We start from the raw sequence: 27151 nt of genomic DNA, 5'->3' as shown, positions 1-27151 counted from the left end.
TCCTTAGCTTATGAGGTGCGTGGTTTACCTTCACCTATTGATATTAGAGCGCATTCTACCAGAGGTGCTCCTCTCAAGCACTTTTTAGAGGGGCTCTTTTGGAAGATATTTGTGTGGCGGCAGGTTGGTCCTCTCCGCACACTTTTGTGAGATTCTATAGTTTGGATCTCGACATGGCTCCGGGTTCGCATGTCCTGTCTGCTTAACCTAGTCATGCAGGTTATCTGGTGTTCTTTGAGCCAGATACGGCAGCGCTTTAGCTTGGCGTGTTTGGTATATCGTTCCCATTACGTAATAAAGTGACGCAACGTCGAGTGAACCTATGAAAGAGAACGTCTCAGGTTACATGCGTAACCTATGTTGTCTGAGTAGGGAACGAGACGCTGGGTACGCTGCCAAGCTCCTCGCGCTGCCGACAGGCCTTCCTTTTCGGCAGAGAAATCTGAGGAGCAGATGGCGTGCGCGCGCTAGTATAACGTGCGCGCCATCACGTGCGCCATCAGCCAATCAATTGGCGTGATTCTATAAGGGCTTCAGACAATCGGCACACCCGGAGGGCGTCCCATTACGTCATAAAGTGACGCAGCGTCTCGTTCCCTACTCAGAGAACATAGGTTACGCAAGTAACCTGAGACGATTTTCCACCACAGCAAAGAGAGCTTATTAATTATGAAAACGAATATTTATTTTTGCTAATTATTATTTTATTTCAGTTAGTTTTTCAGTAAGAGTTGTTAGTTTCATTTAGTTTTAGTTTTTCATTTATTATGATTTTTAATTTTATTTCAGTTTACGAAAAAGTTTTGACCAATAGTTTTAACTTAGTTTCAGTTTTCGTTTACGAAAATAACCTTGATACACATACACATATACACACATACACGCTCTTAGATGCAAGAAAGAAATCCGTATTATCTGGCTACTGTATATAGACCTCCAGGGCCCTATGCTGATTTCCTAAAAGAGTTTGCAGACTTTCTCTCAGATCTATTGGTCAACGTTGATAAAGCATTAATTGTTGGAGATTTTAACATACACGTAGATAACACAAATGATGCGTTAGGGGCTGCGTTTACAGATCTATTAAACTCCTTTGGGGTCAAGCAAAACGTCACAGGTCCCACTCATCGTCTTAATCACACACTAGATTTAATTATATCACATGGAACCAACCCAACCGATATAGATATTATACCGCAAAGTGATGATGTCACTGACCATTACATGGTAACTTGCATACTGCGTACTGCTGAAATCTGTCATGTTGCACCACGTTATTCACCAGGCAGAACAATCCTTCCAACCACTATAGATAGATTCTCAAATAGCTTACCTGATCTGTCTCAGCTGCTCAGTGAACCCAAACAAACAGATGAACTAGAGGAAATGACTAGCAGTATGAGCACCATTTTCTCTAGTACATTAGAAATTGTTGCATCAATTAGATTAAAAAAGGATAGAGAGAAAACTAAAGCACCATGGTACAACAGTGCTACACATGTTATCAAGAGAGAAACTCGTAACTTAGAGCGTAAATGGAAACAAACTAATTTAGAGGTCTTTAGAATCGCGTGGAAAGATAGTATGTCACGTTATAAAAAGGCCCTAAAAGCAGCCAGGGCTGAGCATCTCCGCAAACTAATAGAAAATAACCAAAATAATCCAAGGTTTTTATTTAACACCGTGGCTAGACTAACAAATAAACAAGCATCGCCTGAGCAAAATATTCCGTTACAGTTTAGTAGTAATGATTTTATGAATTTCTTCACTGAGAAAATAGAAAGCATCAGAAAATGTTTTGTAAATGTACAATCTTTAATGATGTCTTATGGTTCAACCTCAATTATCGCCCCTAAACTACTACACCGCTTTACAACTATAGGACAGGAAGAGCTAAATAAACTTATCATTGCATCTAAACCAACAACATGTTTATTAGATCCAATACCCACTAAACTACTGAAAGAGTTGTTACCTGTAGTGGAAGAGCCTCTTCTCAATATTATTAACTCGTCTTTATCTTTAGGTCATGTTCCAAGAATATTCAAGTTGGCAGTCATAAAATCTCTCATTAAGAAGCCACAATTAGATCATAATGACCTAGGAAATTACAGACCCATTTCAAATCTTCCATTTATGTCTAAAATACTAGAAAAAAAATTGTCCGCCCAATTGTGCTCTTTCTTGCAAGAAAATGATATCTATGAAAAATTTCAATCAGGATTCAGGCCGCATCATAGCACCGAAACTGCGCTCGTTAAAATCACAAATTATTTACTTCTAGCTTCTGACCAAGGCTGTATCTCAATACTAATTCTACTCGATCTTAGTGCTGCGTTCGATAATATAGATCATAAAATACTCTTAGATCTACTTCAAAATTACACTGGTGTTCAGGGATAGGCATTAAACTGGTTTAGATCGTACTTATCAGACCGCTACCATTTTGTCTGTCTAAATGGGGAAAAATCAAAGATAACGTCAGTAGACTATGGGGTGCCGCAAGGATCCGTGTTAGGCCCTCTGCTATTCTCAATATATATGCTGCCACTTGGTAATATTATAAGAAAACATGGAATTAATTTCCACTGTTATGCTGATGACACTCAATTATATATTTCATCACGACCAGATGAAAACGCTAAATTATCTAAACTGACAGCGTGTGCTGAAGATATTAAATACTGGATGACGTGTAATTTTCTGCTATTAAATTCAGATAAAACGGAGGTATTACTTATTGGTCCAAATAACTGCCCACAAAACCTCTCACAATACAACTTTAACTTGGAAGGATGTCCTGTCACTTTATCCACTACAGTAAAAAACCTGGGTGTTATATTAGACCGCAACTTGTCTTTCGAAATCATATTTCATATGTTACAAGAACTACATTTTTCCACCTTGGAAACATTGCTAAGCTACGTAACATGCTATCTATTTCTGATGCAGAAAAGTTAGTTCATGCATTCATGACCTCGAGACTAGATTACTGTAATGCTTTATTAGCTGGTTGTCCTGCATCATCAATAAACAAGCTACAGTTAGTCCAAAACACAGCTGCTAGAGTTCTTACTAGGTCAAGAAAATATCATATAAGAAAGATCATATAACACCAATTTTATCATCTCTACACTGGTTACCTATTGAGTTCCGTATCAATTACAAAGTATTGCTACTGACCTATAAAGCCCTAAATGGTTTAGCTCCAGTGTATTTAACGGATCTTCTATCGCCCTACAATCCATCGCGCTCTTTAAGATTACTAAACTCGAGGCTTCTGGTCATTCCTAGGATATCTAAGTCCACTAAAGGAGGGAGGGCTTTTTCACATTTAGCTCCTAAACTCTGGAATAGTCTTCCTGATATTGTTCGAGGTTCAGACTCGCTGTCCCAGTTTAAAACTAGATTAAAGACGCATCTCTTTAGCCAAGCATTCACATTATAATTACCTTTTATACTACAGTTAAATCGGAACAAAAGCATTAATATTCTGAACAGCAGCTATGCTAATTATTTCCCATCTGCTTTTCTGTTATCATCTCGGGACACTAGTCCCGAGGTAAATAGTTTGTCAGCTCCAGTTTGTATCCAGCCTCTCATGTACCCCTTTTCCACCAAAGCAGAGCTAGAGCTAGATCGGAGCCAGAGCCTAGTTTCAAATCGGTTCTTTGTGTTTCCACACCCAAAGCCCAGCTCCGAGCCAGGAGAAGTGGTTCATAAGTAGCACCAAGACATTGCTGGTCTAGAACAGGGCTAGAAGTAAGACCCGATTACGTCAGGCGCTGGGGGCGGAGTCAACAAGACCAACACAAACTTGAGATCCGCCATTTTTGAAATAGCAGCTAATGGAGCTAACAGCTGCTGCTCGTTTGTAATCTCCGTCTATACAAATTACGGCGAACTGCATGAATGCGTTGGATTCGCTGTGTTTTCGTTGTGTTTTGATGCCGATGTAGGATCGTAAAGCAGTGTGAATCAATAGTAGCACAACGTTTGCATTGTTGATGGAAGGCTTGATCGCAGCGGTGCTGTGCAGACCGATCGCCGTATGATAACCAGCGAGAGCATACGACTCCTTATGCTTTTGATTCACTCATGCGTTTTTTTTTTTATATATCATACGTGGATCGGTCTGCGCAGCGCCGATGCGTCTCGAACAAGCCTGATGTGTTTGTGTTTCCCGCTGCCCAGGGTTGCCAGGTTTTCACAACAAAACCCGCACAATTGCTTCTCAAAACAAGCCCAGTAAAAAATCACATTTGGGGGTAAAATATGTGTTCTTTGGCATGGTTGCCTACTAAAAGGTTGCCTACTCGCATTCACGGGGCTAAATATCACATAATTGGGGTCGCTTCATCCCGCGGACATGAAAAAACAGCCCGCGGCAAAACCGCAGACATGGCAACACTGCCGCTGCCTCGCTAGCGTTGCTGAGAAAGATGAGACGTATACAGTGACGTAAGACCTGGCTCTGTTGTGGCTCTCAGCATGTGGAAAAGCAAACGGTTCTTAGAAAGCTCCTTAGTCGAATCAACTATGAACTGGGACTAGCTCTGGCTCTGAACTAGCTCTAGCACTGCCTTGGTGGAAAAGGGGTAATGGAGACTTCAGATGCCCCAACACCTGTGATGAGACGACTCAACGCCAGCGTTGCTATGGCCTAAAATAATACATGATTGATTAACTTTTTCTAACATTTTTCTTTAACATTCTCTTTCTAACATTTTTCAATGTACATTTATGAAATGCACTTTCTGTAAAGCTGCTTTGAAACAATGTTGTGGCAAGCAGCGAGGCTGAGGGACCGTGAGAGCGGGACGAGGCCGCGGTCATTATGATGATGAGCGCCAGCTGCGTGCCGCATCGGCCTCGTGTCTCACGGAGGAGTGACGGGAGTATAAAGGAGGAGCGACGACATTGAAGGACGAGAGAGGGCCAGGCCTGGGGCCTATACCATGAAGCCGGTTTAGCTGGCTAGCCAGATATGTTTAAGCTTAGTTTGTGCCAATCCTGGGTTTAAGGTACCATTAAAGTGGTTTGGCTTCTAGCTGTGTTCATCTCCATTGTAACTTATACTCCACGGCTGAGCTGCTCCAGGGCAGGTTATGTTCTGGATTAGAGATCTCAAACTGAAATTGGACCAATCAGCTGTGAGCAAAGTGACACACCTCTGATGCAATAAAGTCACTCCCCCTTTTTCTACTCCAAATTAAAGGTCACTACATAGCTAATGGCTATTAAAGACTTAATAATAATAAATTTGAATTATTTAAATATAATTTATGTAATTATTATACCCTTAATCAATTACACATGTATCATTTTAGTAAATCAATCATTAATAGGCATTTTGTTAATATTAAAATAAATAGCCTATAAAAAGGTCATACAAATAAGCTTTAAATTCAATAACTAAATCTATAAAAAATTACATGTGGGCATAAATGTTCAATTCTCTCTATATATCAACTAAACTAACTTCATAACTTTTACTTGCATTGATGTATAAGATTTTTCTTAAAGTTGTCCTCGACAGCTCTTTTCTTCTTGCTGTGTAAATTTGTTTAAATTCTTAATATTTTTCAATCATGTATATTCTGCAGAAGAGTGAAGTGAATCTCAGTGTTACTGATCCACAGCCTGTGATTGGCTGTTCACTGCTGATGTCACAGCTAAACTCCTAAACTCAGGATCAAAGCCTGAGTTGACAGAGAAAGTTGATGATCAGCATCATGAGACCAACAAAGCCTGAATAGATTGGTTTGGTTTTGTCAACTCAAAACTAATCCTGTAACCCTGAGTTTGTTAAACTACCATCATGGTACAGGCCCCCGGACTATGATTTGTATTTTGTTTACGTTTTGTTTATGTATGTGCGCGGCAGTCGTCCGTGAGGGGCTGCCGCTTTTACTTTCACTTTGTTTGTTTATTTGATTAAAGTTTGTTGTTTATTGTTCGCCGGTTCCTGCTTCCTTCTTCCCTGAACCTACATACTTCGTTACACATGTGTATTGTGAAAAGCGCTATACAAATAAATTTGAATTGACATACACATACACATATACATACATACATACATATATATGTATATACACACATACATACATATATATATATATATATATATATATATATATATATATATATATATATATATATATATATATATATATATATATATGTGCATATATATGTATGTATGTATGTGCATATATATGTATGTATGTATGTGCATATATATGTATGTATGTATGTGCATATATATGTATGTATGTATGTGCATATATATGTATGTATGTATGTATGTGCATATATATGTATGTATGTATGTGCATATATATGTATGTATGTATGTATGTGCATATATATGTATGTATGTATGTGCATATATATGTATGTATGTATGTGCATATATATGTATGTATGTATGTGCATATATATGTATGTATGTATGTGCATATATATGTATGTATGTATGTGCATATATATGTATGTATGTATGTGCATATATATGTATGTATGTATGTGCATATATATGTATGTATGTATGTGCATATATATGTATGTATGTATGTGCATATATATGTATGTATGTATGTGCATATATATGTATGTATGTATGTGCATATATATGTATGTATGTATGTGCATATATATGTATGTATGTATGTGCATATATATGTATGTATGTATGTGCATATATATGTATGTATGTGCATATATATGTATGTATGTGCATATATATGTATGTATGTGCATATATATGTATGTATGTATGTGCATATATATGTATGTATGTATGTGCATATATATGTATGTATGTATGTGCATATATATGTATGTATGTATGTATGTGCATATATATGTATGTATGTATGTATGTGCATATATATGTATGTATGTATGTATGTGCATATATATGTATGTATGTATGTGCATATATATGTATGTATGTATGTGCATATATATGTATGTATGTATGTATGTGCATATATATGTATGTATGTATGTGCATATATATGTATGTATGTATGTGCATATATATGTATGTATGTATGTGCATATATATGTATGTATGTATGTGCATATATATGTATGTATGTATGTGCATATATATGTATGTATGTATGTGCATATATATGTATGTATGTGCATATATATGTATGTATGTGCATATATATGTATGTATGTGCATATATATGTATGTACACACACACACACACACACACACACACACACACACACACACACACACACACACACACACACACACACACACACACAGAAATGTTAAATTAAATTAAAAAAAATATCATTATTTATTTATTTATTTATACAAATTAGTGTCATTTTTCAGATCAGAACCTCGTCCCCACCCAATCCCCTGCTGCCGTCGCCAAAATCTCACTCTGAACTCAGTTCAAAACTTAAGAGGCCTGATAACGTCTTCATTGCACCTTGAACAAGCAAATAAAACACTTCGTAACAGCTATTAAGGTCACTCTGAAAATCATGTCGATCTGCATGAGGAAGACCCCATTAATGACTTCCTTTTACACTGAAATGCCTTCCGTTTGCACTGAAAAGTTCACGCACATCTACATATGAAATCACTCGCATATACATATATACACAACTAAAGCATGCATCCACGTTTTATTCTGTATGTGTGCGCGAGTGTTTTATGGATGTGTATGCGCGCATCGAGTTTATATGTATGTGCGATTGTTTATAGGTGTATATGCATGGAAGAATATGTATGTGCGAGTGTGTATAGGTGTGTCTGCGTGCAGTGAGTGTATATGTATGTGCGAGTGTTTATAGGTGTATATGCATGGAAGTTTATATGTATATGCGAGTATTTATAGGTCTATGCGTGCGTCAAGTTTATATTTATATGCAAGTTATTCACGAGTGTGTATGCATTCATTACTAACATAATATGTATTGGTGTGGATTTCATATTAGTGTGCACGTGTATTTCATATATGTATTTTGAACATCCAATAGTATACATGTATATGCGAGTAATTTATAGGTGTATATGCACGTGTGTTATGTATGTATTGATAAGCGAAGTTTGATTTAAATCCTACGTGGCGCCTCATATATATGTATGTATGTATGTGCATATATATGTATGTATGTATGTATGTGCATATATATGTATGTATGTATGTATGTGCATATATATGTATGTATGTATGTATGTGCATATATATGTATGTATGTATGTATGTGCATATATATGTATGTATGTATGTATGTGCATATATATGTATGTATGTATGTATGTGCATATATATGTATGTATGTATGTATGTGCATATATATGTATGTATGTATGTATGTGCATATATATGTATGTATGTATGTATGTGCATATATATGTATGTATGTATGTATGTATGTGCATATATATGTATGTATGTATGTATGTATGTGCATATATATGTATGTATGTATGTATGTATGTGCATATATATGTATGTATGTATGTATGTATGTGCATATATATGTATGTATGTATGTATGTATGTGCATATATATGTATGTATGTATGTATGTATGTGCATATATATGTATGTATGTATGTATGTATGTGCATATATATGTATGTATGTATGTATGTATGTGCATATATATGTATGTATGTATGTATGTATGTGCATATATATGTATGTATGTATGTATGTATGTGCATATATATGTATGTATGTATGTATGTATGTGCATATATATGTATGTATGTATGTATGTATGTGCATATATATGTATGTATGTATGTATGTGCATATATATGTATGTATGTATGTATGTGCATATATATGTATGTATGTATGTATGTGCATATATATGTATGTATGTATGTATGTGCATATATATGTATGTATGTATGTATGTGCATATATATGTATGTATGTATGTGCATATATATGTATGTATGTATGTGCATATATATGTATGTATGTATGTATGTGCATATATATGTATGTATGTATGTGCATATATATGTATGTATGTATGTGCATATATATGTATGTATGTATGTGCATATATATGTATGTATGTATGTGCATATATATGTATGTATGTGCATATATATATGTATACACACACACACACACACACACACACACACACACACACACACACACACACACACACACACACACACACACACACACACACACACACACACACACACACACACACACACACACACACACACACACACACACACACACACACACACACACGTGACTCCCGTGGTTCAACATTAGTTTAATTACTTTAATTTTTATTCTTAGAATTTGTATAACTATTTTCTTGTTGTGTTTGTATTGTATATGTGCACTGGAAGCTTCAGCACCAAGAAAAATTCCTTGTGTGTGCAAGCAAACTTGGCAATAAAGCTCTTTCGGGTTTTGATTCTGATTCTGATTCTGATAAAGTGTTGAGAATACTTTTTGTGTGCAAAAACATTCTTTAACAAATGTTAAAGTTGCAGTTAAATGCAGTTTTCATCCATTTTATTGATTTTTTTTGGTATTTATTCAAGTTAGGGATGGGCATTCGATTAAATTCTTAGTCGATCGTCGGGAGAATTAACGATCGACTATCGATTAATCATTAATATTTTTATAATAAAATTTATTATTTAACTTTTATAATTCAAAAATGCAATGAATATAAAAATACAGTGTGTTTTTCCTCGAGGAGACCTTTATTACAAGATCAACTTGTGGAAGACAGTTAAACTACGTTCAGTTAGGCAATCTGAACATAGATGCGTGTGCATGCGAGCAATTAGGCTAACTTAACAAATTAGGCTACTTAAAGCCTCGTGAAAAATAACTAACTTTAGTAACTCGCATACAACTTCTGCACCCGTCTACTGATTTTTGTTGAGAAACATAAGCACGTTGACATGATCTGGGGTCAGACGTGACCGCAACCTGGTGACCGTCAGTCCAGCCGCTGAACACACCCGCTCTGAGGGGACTGACGTTGCCGGGATGCACAGGTACCTCCGCGCTAACTTGGCTAGCCCACCTTGATGCTAGGTTGAGACTGAGAGCAGGATGCACCACCATCGACATTAACCAGGGACGGATGCACTTTGTTTAAGTGGTACATGTTTTGAGTCATGGCCGTGTTGTAGGCTACTTATTCACGGCATTGCAATGTTTGCAGTGAACTATTTCGCTTTTTAAATCAAAATGGTTCCACTTCGCCGGGACCTCTTCATGATTATTCTTTTTAAATAAAAACGGAAGATCACAGATAACCGAGTATGGTGTCAAATATTGCACCCTGGTGGTAAAATGTTTAATTGCTGCCACACAGTGAAATTCATTTAATTGCTTCAAGACTTACACTACGCAACAACCTGCATTAGATTTTAAAAAAATGCATTAGATTAATCGATAACAAATTAACGTGATCGACGAAATTCTTAACGATCAATTATCGATCGTCGATTAATCATGCCCATCCCTAATTCAAGTGCATTTTTTGTTAACAGACTGAGAGTCCATTGCTTTTATTGTTTTTCGTTGTTTTGTTCATTTATTGTGGATATTTAAAATGTTTTCCGTTTTCAGTGTTAAATAGTCTTTAGACATAAGTCTTTAATAATAAAGTTTATTGATCTTTGAAAAGGTGTACCTGCATTATTATGCCATTATCATTATTTTAGATGAAAATGGTCTCAGAACAACAATATTATCGTTTATTGCAATAATTTCTTGGCCAAATTATCGTCCAGCAAAATTTGTTATTGTGACAGGCCTATGCATTGGCTCGTTTAGTTACACTCGAAGTAGATTGGCTCTTGCGAGCGAGATTTGTCGGTCTCCGACCTGGCGTCTCCGTTCCCTCCTTCAGGGAACAAAGGTTGGATGCGTAACCGAGGCATTATACTACAACACTTATTTTAGAAAAATGTCTTTGAATTTTTTTCTTGATAAAGAAATAAAAAACAAATATGCAATGACTTCAATATTATGGAAAATATATTCAATATCTTCACTGTAATACACTGTACTGTCACCACATTCAGTTCACACATCACTGCTGTCCTGCTGGTTATACTATAACACTTGGTTTGGAAAAATGTCTTCTTTTTAATCATGAAAAAAGCAAATTTCCCCAAAATAAGTGTTGTAGTTTAATCACCAGGACAGAAGTAATGTGTGAACTGAATTTAGTGACAGTACAGTGTGTTACACACAGTTTTTGTAGTAACGCTCTTCAGGTTTTACTCTTTGCAGACGGTCCCTTCGGATCTGTCTCTCAGCGTCTGCTCATAGAGATCAGTGTATTTTGTCCACTGTGGAGGAAAGCTTTTTTTGAGGAGAATTAAGTTGTAGTTGCTTGTCTACGTTACTACGATTGTAAAGAGCTGTTATTTGTGTAGTAACAGTTTTTAGCTCACAAGCTACTAATAGCTAAGCTAAATTAACAGACAATGCATTTACTGTAAACAAGTTAACCATGGTTAAAAAATTAGCAACATGTGATTAAGTGAAGAGAAAATAAACTACAAAAAAAATAACTTAAGGTAAACAGTATCTTCTTATATACGAAATAAATGTAAAATATCCTTTTGTGATTGTCCTCGAGAGTGTAACTCGTGTCCTCGAGAGTGTAACTCTACCTCTGCGTTAAAGTGATAGAATAGCACGATACTACAATATTTCTTCAAAAGCAGATCGTGAAGACAATTTAATAGTCCATGAGCAATTGCACATCCCTACACAAACTTTCCTATAAACAAGATGATATGCTACCTAGGCTATGTTAATTCACTAGCCAGCTAACGTTAGATAACCTAGTTTCGTTTATATTAATTTTCTTAACATACCTTTATCTGGCAGTTTTTTCTCTTCCTTGGTTTTCTTCTTTTCCCCCTTCTCTTCAACAGAGGGATGTGTCCTTTTTTGTGTCCTTTGTTCCATTTGTGAGTTTTGCTGCAATGCTCTGAAATGAAATGCTGTTGTTTGATGAAGCTTCCTGTTTACCTGTTGAGTTTCATTTTCCCTGAAGTCTTAACTCACCTGCAGTGATGTCACAGAGCTCCACCCATAATCATAAATGTGGAAGCAGTTCATAATTCATCCCTGCTGAGTGACTAACCGTGTAAGAAACTTTTAGAATATCAAGTTATCACAGTATACACAATTGCAGCTTCCCTTTTTATTGAAAGTCTTGGAGAGAGTGTTTTTTAATCAACTTTAATCATTTTTAGATAATTGTAGCATTTATCAAAAATTTAAAAAGATAGTTCACCAAAAAATGAAATTCGTTCTTTCAGACGAATACAATCAGAGTTATATTTAAAAAAATTCCTGGCTCTTCCAAGTTTTGTAATGGCAGTGAATGGATGTTTCTGTTTTGATGTCCATAAACGTGCATCTATCCATCATATAACTGCTCAACACAGCTCAGGGGGGTTAAAGGTAGGGTAGGTAGGATTTGGTTAAAAAACTTTTTTCCAAATTTGTTTAAACTTTCTTTATATATCAATACATAATTAAAATGTAAGTACTCTGAAAAAGAAAGTATGAAAATTGAGTGCCTGTAGACCTCTCACGACTGTTTTAAAGACAGCTCATTATTTCCATTCACTCCACCTTCTCCCTTCTGGGCTCTTTCCAAAGCCACGCCCCCAAAACACATGAACACGCCACAACGACCGCTCAGCTCAGCTGGAGGAAGACGCATTATTTACCTGAGACGAGCGGAGAAGAAGTGCATGTAGTGACATCATGTCAGAATCACATGTAATAAAAAAATCTAACTTTATCATTATGAATATAAACAAATAAGATGTCTTTTAGTACTCACTCTCAAGCTAGAATAACGATACTGGTAAAGTTTAAAATACACACACAACACAGTGTCTACGACACACACAGATACAAGATAAAAACATCAGTAAACATTGGTAGAGTATATAAAAACAAACCAAGGGCCGAAATAAACGTGCAGGTAAAGTTCCCGGTGAACATGGTAAAAGAGTTTAGACAGAGGGTAGTAGCTAAAGCTAACTTAGTTCTAAAAAAAAGTTCCTGGATGCGGTGTACTAGCTTTTACACATGCATTTTGTTATCTAAAGTTACATTTTGCGAAATTCAACACGACAGCGATCAACTTAAGCTAAGCATATTGAGTATTTATCATCTCTACTAATGGCTCGCTAAGTGTATAACATTGTAACTTTATGCTAAGTAATGTTATGTTAGCTATATTAGGCAGCTACGTGTGCTAGTGAGACATGCTTCATGAAAACATAAACCAACAAAATGTATAATCAAAATGAAAGATTACCTGTCCAGCAGAAATACAGCCTCTTGAACTCAAACGGGTGTGCCAGGGTTGCCAGGTTTTCACAACAAAATCTGCCCAATTGCTACTCAAAACTAGCCCAAAACAAGCCCAATCGTGTTTCTCCGGTAAAAAAATAAAAAATAAAAAATAAAACAATAAATCGTATTTGGGGGGTAAATATGTGTCTTTTTGGTAGGGCTTCCTGCTAAAATTCGCAAAATCCCAGGGCAAAACATCACATAATTGGGGTCGCTTCAACCCGCGGACATGAAAAACAGCCGCGGCAACAGTGCTGAAGTAGCCCGACTTGGCAACACTGGGGCGCATGTGGGCGGATCCTGGAGCAAAAGCGGTGGTAGCCATGGTAGCGAGAGAGAGTGACAGTCGCCCAAGCCAATCACTTGATTCGGCCCGAACGAAAATAATGAGCGGTGTTTATTGCAGATTAAAAAGTCTAGAGTCACTCGATTTTTATACTCTCTTTTTCAGAGTACTTAAATTTTAATTATGTATTGACATATAAAGACAGTTTAAACAAATTTGGACAAAAGTGTTTTAGATCAGACTTACCTACCCCACCTTTAATAAAGGCCTTCTGAAATGAAGTGGTGCATTTGTGTGAGAAAAATATCCTAGGCTACTGTAGAAACATGGCAGCGCAAAATGGTGACTTCACTGTAAGGGGACCCGCGGTGTGTGTATAGAAATGGCTCATTCTAAGGTAATAAAAACATAACGGTTCATTATGTAAGGTCTTTATACACCACTGAAAACAGAGTTATGTATATTATATTGCATTTCTGTCAATAGGTCCTCATAAATACTACACACTGCGCAAGGATTTTGAAAAAGTAATTCATGCTTTTATTACATCTCGACTAGACTACCCTTATGAAAAAGACGTTTATTCAAGTGTGCTATTAGTATACTTCTTTTAAACTAAAAATAAGAAAGTATACTTTCAGTCTACATTTTATATATTTTTCAGAATATATACTTGATGTACTTCTCAGAAATATACTTATGTAACGATTAGTCCACTGGGGCAAGTTTAAGAACCCAAGTGCAGTTTAATTAACTCCAAATCCAAAACATAAAACAAAGACTTGACTTGGCATAAACTAGAAACAAAGACTTAGCTTTACATCACATGGTAGAACAGAAAACTCACCAACAATGGGTTATGATGTCACGGTGTGACTTTTCCTGGGGCGGAACCATAGTGGCGGAGATTTGTTCCGCCCGGATCAAACACCACTACTTCCGGGTTCCCGTCCCCGCGCCAAAAATCATAGAGAATCGGCGGCAGGTGCTCCAATTGAGAATGAGGAGATGTCGTCACGACACAGCGCCCCGCCCCCCTTCCGCCATTTTGGGGGTCTGCCCGCCAGGTAATGGATTCGGACAGAGACTGGAGAAGAGATATTCTGATGATTACTATGTACATAGTTTTCCAAACTCAACTGAACATGACGTTTTAATCCACCCAAGCCGATCTGAGAAAGCAGCGGCTGGTAAACGTATGCCATTATTTCACCACAGGGTGTCAGTCATGGTCTTGACTAGTGAGCGCGATGCTGAAGTGTGAGACACCTGATCAATACGAACCTTTATTTATTTGTATTAAACATGTTGATCACTATTCTGTCATTTTTCATTGTCAGTCATTTTAGTGTATGTTATAAACATGTTTATGCCCAAAACGCTTAATTAATATTCAAGGTAGCCTAGTTGACTGTCATTTTCCTCTACTGTGTGCATCACTGTTTAAGTTTAATTCAATATTTAACATTGTTAACGTTACATTCATTTAAGGCACGTACCGAGCATTCATTCTACTTAAGAAGGCTGGAATAAAAGCACCAGCGCACACAAACGATCATTTAAATTTTTAGTCAAATTAATTTAAAAATATAAACTCAACAGGTATAAAATATGATCAGTAAGAGAAAAACACTGCTATGATGACGAGCACTGGACTGCTGCAGGATAGTGGGGAGATATATTTATTATTCAGAATGCACAGGAAATATATTTATAGAAACATTTCAGTGTAAGGTGGTAAAGAGTTCGGAGTTCTGCCGTGGCAGCTCGTATGGGTCAACGTTTTTGATATCAGCTTCTCTAAATACCTCAGCTTGGCGCTGGTAGTAAGTTTCTCCCTGTAAGAGACCTCTTCTTCTCCATTTCTTCTAAGTTTTCTCCGCTTAAACGCCGCAATGATAATTCCTCGAGCCGTCTTTCCTGCTCTGATCTCTGTATCGCTCTTACAATGTTACCCCTGGCAACCAATAGCGTGGGATCCCAGAATGGTGTAGGGCTCAGACTCCGCCCACGACCATGACGTATCTCCTCATTCTCAATAACCAGCGCGATCTCCGGATTGGGTGAAGGGGAGATAGGAGGCGTATAAAGAGGGCCTCCAGAAGTCAGTCGGAGTCAGTCGTTGCAGCGGTCACACACAGCCGCAGCTGTTAGTTCCGGGTCGGGCTCAAGCTGAGCGTGGTGGTAGCCGCTTCCAGCCGTTGCGGCGAGAGGATCTGGGCATCTGGGCAAACAAAGGATAGCACGAGGTGGATATTGTGGACTGAGCGATCAAAGATCCGGAGAGCTATAAAGAGAAGAAAAGAGACGAGGCTGAGTATAATACAGACTGAGTTTTGCATTGTGATTCAAGTGTCAAGTGTGTGTCCGATTCTGAGAAGTTACATGCAGGACAGTTGCCGGAAGTGCTAATGAGCAAATCCCTTCGGGAGAGAGAGCACAGCGGTCAGGACGCGAGCCAGACACTGGAAGAGAGAACAAGATGAGCACACGGGTTGATCAATGTGTGAGTACCCTGAGAAACATGTACAGTAACAGCTTCATCGAAAGTTTATCATCTATGAGCCTTGTGATGTTGAAACTAGGAACACGAGTGGCCCCACCGCGGAGAGTGAGCGTGGGAGAGCCAGAGACGGCGGACAGTGAAAGCCGCCGGGGTGGTGTAGCAGCAACGTCCTTCTCGTTGGTTCTTCGCTATACCAGCGCTTCAGCGATCTTCCCCCCCCCCCGAGATAAACGACGCGGGAAAAGGGGTCTCTGGACCTTAAAGTACACCTGGTTAGTGTGTAGAGTGCCGTGGGTGAGTCAGTATCTTGACTTTGAGAGTGTACACTTGGAATCTGCTGTGTGTGTGCATGTCGTCCCAGAGACCATTTTCCAGGCTGACCCACTCTCTGGGGAAGGTACGATCCCGAAGCTGGCGGAGTAACTAGCCCTAACCATTCACGCTGTGAACCTCACCCTACTCTCTGTCTCTATGGTGGTAGCACGACCGGAGCCAAGGAAGCACTCTCGTGAATAGCCATTGATACGTGCTTGTGTCGGAGGAAATTGTGTGTGCGTGTGCAGGGCCCGAGGAGAGGAGAGGGGAACGCTACATACTCCCGGAGCAAAGTCATCCTTACCTGCACTTACCTGTGTGAAGCCATCTAGAGGAGCGCCCGATCCAGCACCACCGCCGTGGTCAAGCCCCCTGAGCCACCGCTATCACGGAGCCTGGAGCAAGGAGAGAGAAACGGATGAATCGTGTCTACGGAGTCTGTGAGTGATATCCATTGAGCAAAGTCATCCTTACCTGCACTTACCTATGTGAAGCCATCTAGAGAAGCGCCCGATCCAGCACCACCGCCGTGGTCAAGCCCCCTGAGCCACCGCTATCACAGAGCCTGGAACAAGGAGAGAAAAACTGACGAACCGTGTCTACAGAGTCTGTGAGTGATATCCTTTGAGCGAAGTTATACTTACCTGTATGCCAAACAAAAGTCCCAGTATTGACCCAGATCCAGCGGATGCCCCGGAGGTACCGGCTTCTCTGATACCGGCCCCTTGATCCATTCTGAAAGGAAGCCGTCGGAGCACGCCCGAGAGAGAGCGGTACCCCTGTCGCCCCGTTCCCCTGTACTTACCCGTTCTACCCCTGTGTTCAGGAGAAGGAGCAAGCCGTGGCGTAAATCCCCCGAAAGGTCCGCCCTGGGAAAAAGAAAGAAAGGGACAAGTGAGCACATAGCAGGACATGGAAGCCAAACATTGAGAAAAAGGACGAAACGACTTATCTGAGGTTCTCCTGCGGAGAGAGCCGGCGAGCTCTGAGGCGGTGTCCTCACTCTCCAGTCCTCTTGGATTTTAGCCCCCTCACTTCCCCTTCCCCCCAATTTTAAGTAAATTAATAAAAAACTTGTAATTTTAAACTTTACTCCAGTGTCCTCGTGTGTCTGGTCGTCTGGGGTATCACTGGGAACCTCCCCGAGGTGAAAAATAAGGGAGGAGCGGGACTCACGCGGTCCGCTCCGACCTGTGACACAACATCAATACAAGACAAAGACACATGGCAAACATGAGGGCTTAAATACACTGACACTAAAGACTAGACAAGGGACACCAGTGAACAATGAGGAGACAATTAACCAATGACATGACACAACACATGTGGGCATGGGAATCACATGACAATTAAACAATTGTGTGTGTGTGTGTGTGTGTGTGTGTGTGTGTGTGTGTGTGTGTGTGTGTGTGTGTGTGTGTGTGTGTGTGTGTGTGTGTATTAGAGTCACACGACCCATGGCCCCTCCAGACTGAGGGGTGAGGGAACTGTTCTGGCTGATTAACATCTGATTGAAGTTCAGAAAGGGCCATCAGGTCTCTCCTGGTCATCTTCTAGCTGGCCATTAAACAGTTGGAGGCGCAATTTGGCTCAGACGCGCCGGAGCCAGTGGGCCAGAAATGTAATTTATATGCAGAGCTGTTTGGAGGAAAGCATCTCTGATCACTTTGATCCTAGCTGGGAGACGCTCCAGACGCTACAACGGACAATGGTTTGGAACAATTAAATGTATGGCACAATGTTTGTTTTGCTAAAGTCTTTTGTTATAGTCATAATGTCATCTAATAAATAGGGATTGAAGCCAGGACCTGTGGATGCCATGGTGGTAGTGAAGCCCAAACCAGGTGCTACAGGTGTAAGTGGAATCAGGTATGCAGTCACAGCCTTATCACACTACATCACACCACACTTTTAACTACATCACTGCAGCTGTGTACGCAAGACAGTGCCTCAACTTTAAAGGGATAGTTAAAATTCTGTCATCATTTACTCACACTCAAGTTGTTCCAAACCTGTATGAGTTTCTTTGTTCTGCTGAACACAAAAGAAGATATTTTGAAGAATGTTTGTACATTGAACAAACATTCTTCAAATAACTCATACAGGTTTGGAACAACCTGAGTGTGAGTAAATGTGTAGCAAAAAAGCTAACGATTGCCTGATAATGTAAAAAGGCCTACAGTGGTGAGCTGCCAGACACATCAACCCTCAACCCTAAAGCTGCCTATGCTGACTTCAAACCAGACTCTCTTCCTCTTATCTGCACAATGAATATCTCACCTGACAAGCCACTCGTGGACTCCACCTTCGGTAAGGTACAAGCTGGAAGTATACTTTCATATCAGCATCCACCACCTGCAACAAATGGTGTTATCACGCACAAAGATGCACCCCCTTTTCCAAATGTGCCACCAGAGGGCTACCAGTTAAAGCCAGCATATTGTACATGTGTGCCAACAAACCATGAACAGCTGCATCTCAATTCACAGGCTGTGACTTTGTCACAGTCACACCTCATTGAAGAAGCAAGAAGCAAGATCCCAAAGTGCAGCACCTGAGTAGCATTCACTGAGAAAGGTGAGGGTGACCGCTTCAAATTTTAGGGAGGTTAGCCACGTTAGAGGTCCAAATTCTGCCGAAAACCTAGCTGAGAGGATCATCCGAGGGACACGGCAAACAGCACACATGAAGAGGGGACTGAATATGGAGGCAGGTGCCTTAAAGGACTATGCAACTCTGAAAAACCTGAACTTACAGAAATGTGGACTGGTGATTCATCCAGATGCACCTTGGCTGGGTGCGTCACCTGATGGGCTGGTATATGACCCGCTTGAGAGACCATAATTTGGCTTGGTTGAAATAAAATGCCTAAATGCACTAAGCTACATTGACTGCAAGTACCTCCGAATTGATCGTGGCATATTCAAATTGACAGAAAGCCACCCTTATTATTGGCAAGTGCAGGGGCAGTTGCTTATCACAGGTATGGAATGGTGTGACTTTGTTGTCTGTGCCCATGATGACATGTTTGTGCAGCGCATTTACAGAGACGCTTCTGTGTTAAGCTCTCTGAAACAGAGATGTGATTGGTTTTTCTTTTATACATATCTGCCAAAATACCTCTCTATGCACAAGTAAATGAAGAATAGAATTCATGCATGATTTTACAAACATGTAATTTTATTTTGTCAGGTCATCTAATTAAAGTATTTCTTTCACAATTCCATCTTTGTTGACAATGTCATTTCAGGTTACAGTAAATTAAATGAAGGGCTCATATACAAAAGATTGCAGGTGATTATACAGTAAGAGAAAACATTTATAGATATTTAATTTCTGCCTGTCTGATTTTACTTCAAGAGCATTAGCTATTGCTTGCCCAGGCTTTAACTAAGGGCCCATTTTGGTAGTTGACCAAGAGACAGGCTACTGTGTAGAGTTGATTGATGCAGCCTGTGAGTGAAAGAGGTACTAAATATCTTGTGCTCCTTCACCTTTCGAATGAGTCGCTCAACATGGACTCTCAGTCTTGCAATAGACTGTGTTTTCCTGACCTCTGGAGCAGACAGTTGTGCTCTCTTTGACAGGAAGGTAGGTATGTGGACTTTGCAGGGAACACAGTCTTCCACAAGGAAACCCTTATCTACCATTACAGCCATTGTAGGTTTTAAAAGAGACACAATACGAGACTGCTTTAGAATCTCTCTATCACTGATGGCGCCTTCGTAGAGAGATGACAAAGGTTACGGGCCATCCCAATCAACCTTTTAAAAGTGCAGTGAGATTTGTAGGTAGAGAATACCTCACTCTGAAGGAGAAGAGAGTTTGGTGTTTGGCAACGCAGTTCAGTACAGTCGTAAATCACTTGTGTGTCAGAGTAATACTGAAAAACATCTGGTATGTGAGCTTTGACAGTCTCTTCATCCAGCCAAATGCCCACAGCTCCAAGTACAGTGTAGAGAAGGTTAGCCCATGTGTTGATGATGCGGATTACAATTGATTGGTGGATTCTGAATCTGTGGGCCAGATCCCTCTGCATCAGACCCAATGACAGATATATCATAAACAGGAAAAATTTGTCAATGGGTTGAAGAGCCTGTAAAATATATTTAATTAATTACTATTACACAAACACCATAACATAAGTTTGATTGTCAAACAAAACAATGCAGTATCTTTATAATATTAAATGCTTCATAATACATTTACCGTTGCATTGGCAGTGTGAGGGAGCTCATCTGTTTTAGCTGCAGTCTGTGCTCTTGTCACACGCACTATCTTGCCTGTTGCTGGCTCTATCTGACTCCAAAAGGCCATCAAGTGGCCATGAGTTGCAAACCTGTGGGACATATTTAGGTAACACTTTATTTTAATGTGTCCTTATTACATGTATTTACTATAATACAAACTATAAATTAGGCATAATGACATGCAACTAACCCTAATCTAGTTAATTAATATTACTCAGTACTTAAAATGTATAATTACACTGTTACAGGTACACATTAAAATAAAGTACCCCATATTTCTTTTGATAGCATGTTAGATGATCATAGACAGTATTACATAGTAGATTTATTAGCATCCTATTTGTAATGTCCATTAATACAACATATCAGGACAGAGAATAAAAAAGCCTACTGCCAGCATTAACAGAATAAGTCATTTAACAAGAGCAGAAACTGGACCTCACAACTCACTCATCTAGACAGTCAGTGGAGTTTGTTTACTTTAATTTCCAGTTATTCTTGGAATAGTGCTCTCTTAGTTGTGGTCGACAGCCCTAGTAATTAATGACAACTGATGACAAACACTGGACATTGTCAGCTTACCTTGTGAAAAACCGAATGTCATCATCGGAGGCAGCAAACCGGTCCCCGCTCGGCCCCACTTTATATTAGGTGGCCTTAAGTACTATGTACTAACATCAAAAAATAAGTACAATGTACTTACTGTGTTCAAATTGTATCGCAAAACACATTTGCTGATATTGAGGTGGAATACGGGTAGGGTTAGGGACAGGTGTGGTGGTGTGGGTAAGTTTAAGGTTAGGGTTAGGGACAGGTGTGGTGGTGTGGGTTAGTTTAAGGGTAGGGTTAGGGACAGGTGTGGTGGTGTGGGTTAGTTTAAGGGTAGGGTTAGGGACAGGTGTGGTGGTGTGGGTAAGTTTAAGGGTAGGGTTAGGGACAGGTGTGGTGGTGTGGGTAAGTTTAAGGGTAGGGTTAGGGACAGGTGTGGTGATATGGGTTAGTTTAAGGGTAGGGTTAGGGACAGGTGTGGTAGTGTGGGTTAGTTTAAGGGTAGGGTTAGGGACAGGTGTGGTGGTGTGGGTCAGTTTAAGGGTAGGGTTAGGGACAGGTGTGGTGATATGGGTTAGTTTAAGGGTAGGGTTAGGGACAGGTGTGGTGGTGTGGGTCAGTTTAAGGGTAGGGTTAGGGACAGGTGTGGTGGTGTGGGTCAGTTTAAGGGTAGGGTTAGGGACAGGTGTGGTGGTGTGGGTTAGTTTAAGGGTAGGGTTAGGGACAGGTGTGGTGGTGTGGGTCAGTTTAAGGGTAGGGTTAGGGACAGGTGTGGTAGTGTGGGTTAGTTTAAGGGTAGGGTTAGGGACAGGTGTGGTGGTGTGGGTTAGTTTAAGGGTAGGGTTAGGGACAGGTGTGGTGGTGTGGGTTAGTTTAAGGGTAGGGTTAGGGACAGGTGTGGTAGTGTGGGTTAGTTTAAGGGTAGGGTTAGGGACAGGTGTGGTGGTGTGGGTCAGTTTAAGGGTAGGGTTAGGGACAGGTGTGGTAGTGTGGGTTAGTTTAAGGGTAGGGTTAGGGACAGGTGTGGTGGTGTGGGTTAGTTTAAGGGTAGGGTTAGGGACAGGTGTGGTGGTGTGGGTTAGTTTAAGGGTAGGGTTAGGGACAGGTGTGGTGGTGTGGGTTAGTTTAAGGGTAGGGTTAGGGACAGGTGTGGTGGTGTGGGTTAGTTTAAGGGTAGGGTTAGGGACAGGTGTGGTGGTGTGGGTCAGTTTAAGGGTAGGGTTAGGGACAGGTGTGGTGGTGTGGGTCAGTTTAAGGGTAGGGTTAGGGACAGGTGTGGTGATATGGGTTAGTTTAAGGGTAGGGTTAGGGACAGGTGTGGTGGTGTGGGTCAGTTTAAGGGTAGGGTTAGGGACAGGTGTGGTGGTGTGGGTCAGTTTAAGGGTAGGGTTAGGGACAGGTGTGGTGGTGTGGGTTAGTTTAAGGGTAGGGTTAGGGACAGGTGTGGTGGTGTGGGTCAGTTTAAGGGTAGGGTTAGGGACAGGTGTGGTAGTGTGGGTTAGTTTAAGGGTAGGGTTAGGGACAGGTGTGGTGATATGGGTTAGTTTAAGGGTAGGGTTAGGGACAGGTGTGGTGATATGGGTTAGTTTAAGGGTAGGGTTAGGGACAGGTGTGGTGGTGTGGGTTAGTTTAAGGGTAGGGTTAGGGACAGGTGTGGTGGTGTGGGTTAGTTTAAGGGTAGGGTGAGGGACAGGTGTGGTGGTGTGGGTTAGTTTAAGGGTAGGGTTAGGGACAGGTGTGGTGGTATGGGTAAGTTTAAGGGTAGGGTTAGGGACAGGTGTGGTGGTGTGGGTTAGTTTAAGGGTAGGGTTAGGGACAGGTGTGGTGGTGTGGGTTAGTTTAAGGGTAGGGTGAGGGACAGGTGTGGTGGTATGGGTAAGTTTAAGGGTAGGGTTAGGGACAGGTGTGGTGGTATGGGTAAGTTTAAGGGTAGGGTTAGGGACAGGTGTGGTGGTGTGGGTTAGTTTAAGGGTAGGGTGAGGGACAGGTGTGGTGGTATGGGTAAGTTTAAGGGTAGGGTTAGGGACAGGTGTGGTGGTATGGGTAAGTTTAAGGGTAGGGTTAGGTGTAAGGGAAGTGTCAACTGTGTAATTACAAATGTAACTACACAAATTAATTACTGATGTAATTACATGCAGGTATTTTTAAAAATGTAAGTACAATGTAAAAACATATATGTACACAATAAGTGCATTGTATCAAATTATTAATTAAAATGTTAGTACATTGTAGTTAAGGCCACCTAATATAAAGTGGGTCCAACCGCTCCAAACAGAACTTGCTGCTGAGGGTAATCTCCTCAATGTGTTTTTGGGGTCTCTCTATTTCAGCGCGTAGATCTTCAGTGTGATCCAGGGACAAATCAAGGGCAGCCGGCTCGACAGTGGAGCAGTAGTTGTGGTCCGAATATTCCACTTCCATAGAGGGGGCATCGGTATGTAAAGTGTCCGTGTTCGGTCGCTCTATCCTTTCCCAAACTCCGGTCCGTGGGGCTGAAACAGTGAAGTTGTTTCAATGAAAAAGCACCGGGATAGCTCCATTCTTCAGATGTCTGCGTCCGTCTGGAGTTGGAGGTTCGATCAGGTCTGTATTTTGGAAATGTCGGCTACACACTCTTGTCTGGTTTGTAACTGTAAAATGGTCTCGTCGTATGTTAACTATCCACCTCTTCTGTACTTCCTTGTCTTTGGGAAAGGTGTGGAATCTTAGAAAAGTGTTAAATTTAGCAGATGCTGTGCACTGTGGCACACAGCATTGGTGGCTTGTGCTGTCTTCTCATCTTTGAAACGATACTTTCATACGTTTAGATGTCATTATGATATATACTATATATTTATATACTATATAAATATATATGTCTAGAGCAAAAAGAATTGTAAAGCAAAAGCATCAACTAAATTAACTTTGGATGTTTTGTTGACTAGCGTTCCTGTAGTAGCATAGCACTCTACGATAGGCGGAAGTAAGCGAGCATCCTTATATTTTGCCGGAAACACGTCACGCTCCGCCGTGCATAGAACCTATTAGCAATCCGTTTAGATTACAAGCAATATCAGAATTTATGTCTTTATTGAGATTCTGCAGTTATTACAGTATAAACCAAAAATCACAATATTTCACAAGACATTCAGAGTTAACAGCTGGAGATGAGAGAGAAAATGGCTTCAGAGATTTCCTTACAAAGTAACATGTAGAAACACTCTGGAAAGTTTGGAAATGTAGCATACTATGTAGAATTTCACAATATAATATTAAATCATATGTCAAATGTAAGTAGATTTGAAAAGCAAAGTATTAATGAAAGTTAACAGCAAACAAATCTTTGTGTTGGTTAGAAAATATAGACTCGTAATAAACTGGCCATTCAAATGTCACACAACATAACTCTCAAATATTTCATTATAGTGGATGTTATGTTTTTTGAGAGCCTGCAAATGTTTTTTTTTTTGCACATATTGTAAATAAAAACGTATTGGTTGTGGTTTTGTTTTGTTTTTTAATCTAAAAACAGCAATCTTTTCAGATATGATTATTTTGTTTCATCTGACAGGTGTGATGATCAGTGGGTTTGAGTTTTTACCTTCATCATTAACGCCTGGGTTAAAAAAAGGATAGAGTTTGTCAGTGAAAGTCTGACCAGTGAAAGAGTAGAGATGAGATCTGGACTCCACGTCATAAAAAGAGACCAGACCCTCCTCATAATCCACAAACACACCCACCTTCTCAGGTTTCACTCTCAGAGGTAAAATAACCAAGGGATTTTCACTAACTATATATAGAATATCATTAATCAGACCCAGAATCCAGACTCCACCTTCAGGACTCGCTGTAATCGTCCCCTTCCTGTCAATGGATTCTCTGGCCACTCCTAACCTCCACCCAGTCTTTCCCTTCACCTGCACCTCATAGTAAAATCTCCCTGAACTGAATCCCTCCTTTGCCAGAACATATGTGTCTTCAAATCTCTTTGGGTTTTCTGGGATGTCCTGCTCAATGTCTCCATCACTGACTTGTTTTCCATCATCAGACAGGATGAGATGTGGATTCGCTGTATCAGGATCCAGAGTCAGATCCACTGAGAGAGATCAGACATTATCAATCAACTTCAGAACAAACATGTTCAGATGAACAGTATACACTCACCTAAAGGATTATTAGGAACTCCTGTTAAATTTCTCATTAATGCAATTATCTAATCAACCAATCACATGGCAGTTGTTTCAATGCATTTAGGGGTGTGGTCCTGGTCAAGACAATCTCCTGAACTCCACACTGAATGTCGGAATGGGAAAGAAAGGAGATTTAAGCAATTTTGAGCGTGGCATGGTTGTTGGTGCCAGACGGGCCGGTCTGAGTATTTCACAATCTGCTCAGTTACTGGGATTTTCACGCACAACCATTTCTAGGGTTTACAAAGAATGGTGTGAAAAGGGAAAAGCATCCAGTATGCGGCAGTCCTGTGGGCGAAAATGTCTTGTTGATGCTAGAGGTCAGAGGTCATGGGCCGACTGATTCAAGCTGATAGAAGAGCAACTTTGACTGAAATAACCACTCGTTACAACCGAGGTATGCAGCAAAGCATTTGTGAAGCCACAACACACACAACCTTGAGGCGGATGGGCTACAACAGCAGAAGACCCCACCGGGTACCACTCATCTAGCCTGGTTTTACCAGACTCTCGTCCATTTCATTTGTACATAGAGTCTGGCCACTCTCCATTGACAAGCGTTTACTTCCTTGAAGGCGGGTTCTCTGTTGAAGTTTAAAACGATTGGATCTGCCAGGAGTCACTCTGGATCTGCCTAACCAATCGCTAACGTTTGGTCGTGACGAATGTCACACGCCATTAACTGTGCACACCACCTCAGTGTCAGTGATAAAACCTCGTGCATTCGGATTGTTATTTATTCACGGTGGAGAGGAGAGTTTTGTGATCGGAACGCGCTGCTCTCGTGGTGCAGATCTCGTGCAATCATAACATGATTGTATGCTGTCAATAAAATGTCATATGCTTGGTATGATAAGAATAAATGCTGCCGTGAATAACAGCCCAATACAAATGTTTACGTGCTTTTCTTATTTTATTTTTTGAGCGGTGATTAAATATTTTGCTCTTGTAAACACTTGCCAGTAATTAAAGAAATACAAGTCTAGAAATGCTAATTACAGCTCACGCAACCGCACAGTGCTCTGAAGGGGTCTATAAAGGATATAAACAGTGAGTTTTGAAGTGATATATTCTTGAAAACTCAGAGATGTGGATTCGGACAGAAATTACATAACCACACGACCTTGGTGTTTGTCAAAAGCAGTCGATAATTCAGCCTGGGTTTTTCTCGCGGGTGGTGGGAGACGGACGGCTTCAGCAACTCCTTCACCACTAACGGAGCTGAAAAAGACTTGTAATGGGAGTTTGTTTGTTCAGGGAAGAAGGAGGCGGGAACCGGCGAACGTGTAACAACTTTTAATCAAATAATAAACACAAAATGCAAGTAAAAGCGACAGCCCCTCACGGACTGCCACGCACAAACATAACAAAACACAACTTCAAATCCAGGCCTGGTCCTCTCTCGTCCTTCACCGGTATCGCTCGTCCTTATATGCCTCCGCGCTCCCTCATGAGAGGACTCGAGACCGGTGTGTCTCAATCACGCACACCGCTGTCGCTCGCTCGTCCACCTCGCCACACTCCGGCTTTAACTTCTGGACATTCGTCAGCGCTGCCACACATTCGCATCTTTCTCCGCCGCCATTACTGAACTACAACTCAAACTAGCGCACGACATCAACGTCATCGCTCTCTGCCACTCCCTCTGTTCGCTGATTGGACCGGTAAAAAATTGTTCAGGGGAAAACCTAAGCATACAC

The 27151-nt window shown here is 40.3% G+C and overlaps 2 protein-coding genes across 3 annotated transcripts in view; both read right to left on the bottom strand.

Annotated features, from left to right (window-relative positions):
* LOC307117634 (E3 ubiquitin-protein ligase TRIM39-like) overlaps nt 1-12044 on the bottom strand; it is a 46822-nt gene extending 34778 nt beyond the window's left edge. For both annotated transcript variants that reach the window (XM_079802604.1, XM_079802605.1), the window contains exon 1: nt 11873-12044. In XM_079802604.1, the coding sequence (XP_079658730.1) occupies nt 11873-11966 (94 nt within the window). In that variant the 5' untranslated portion in view covers nt 11967-12044. The remainder of the gene's footprint in view (nt 1-11872) is intronic.
* Nucleotides 12045-24334: 12290 nt separating this feature from the next.
* The window catches only part of LOC307117632 (E3 ubiquitin-protein ligase TRIM39-like), a 35064-nt gene continuing 32247 nt past the window's right edge, over nt 24335-27151 (bottom strand). Inside the window, exon 7 of the mRNA XM_079802602.1 lies at nt 24335-25357. Within this exon, the coding sequence (XP_079658728.1) occupies nt 24822-25357 (536 nt within the window). The 3' untranslated portion in view covers nt 24335-24821. The remainder of the gene's footprint in view (nt 25358-27151) is intronic.

Source organism: Gobio gobio (assembly GCF_949357685.1).
Source record: "Gobio gobio genome assembly, chromosome: 21".
In the NCBI taxonomy this organism is placed as follows: Eukaryota; Metazoa; Chordata; class Actinopteri; order Cypriniformes; family Gobionidae; genus Gobio; species Gobio gobio.
The sequence above is the reverse complement of the archived record's forward strand: the minus strand, read 5'-3'. Positions and strand labels throughout refer to the sequence as shown.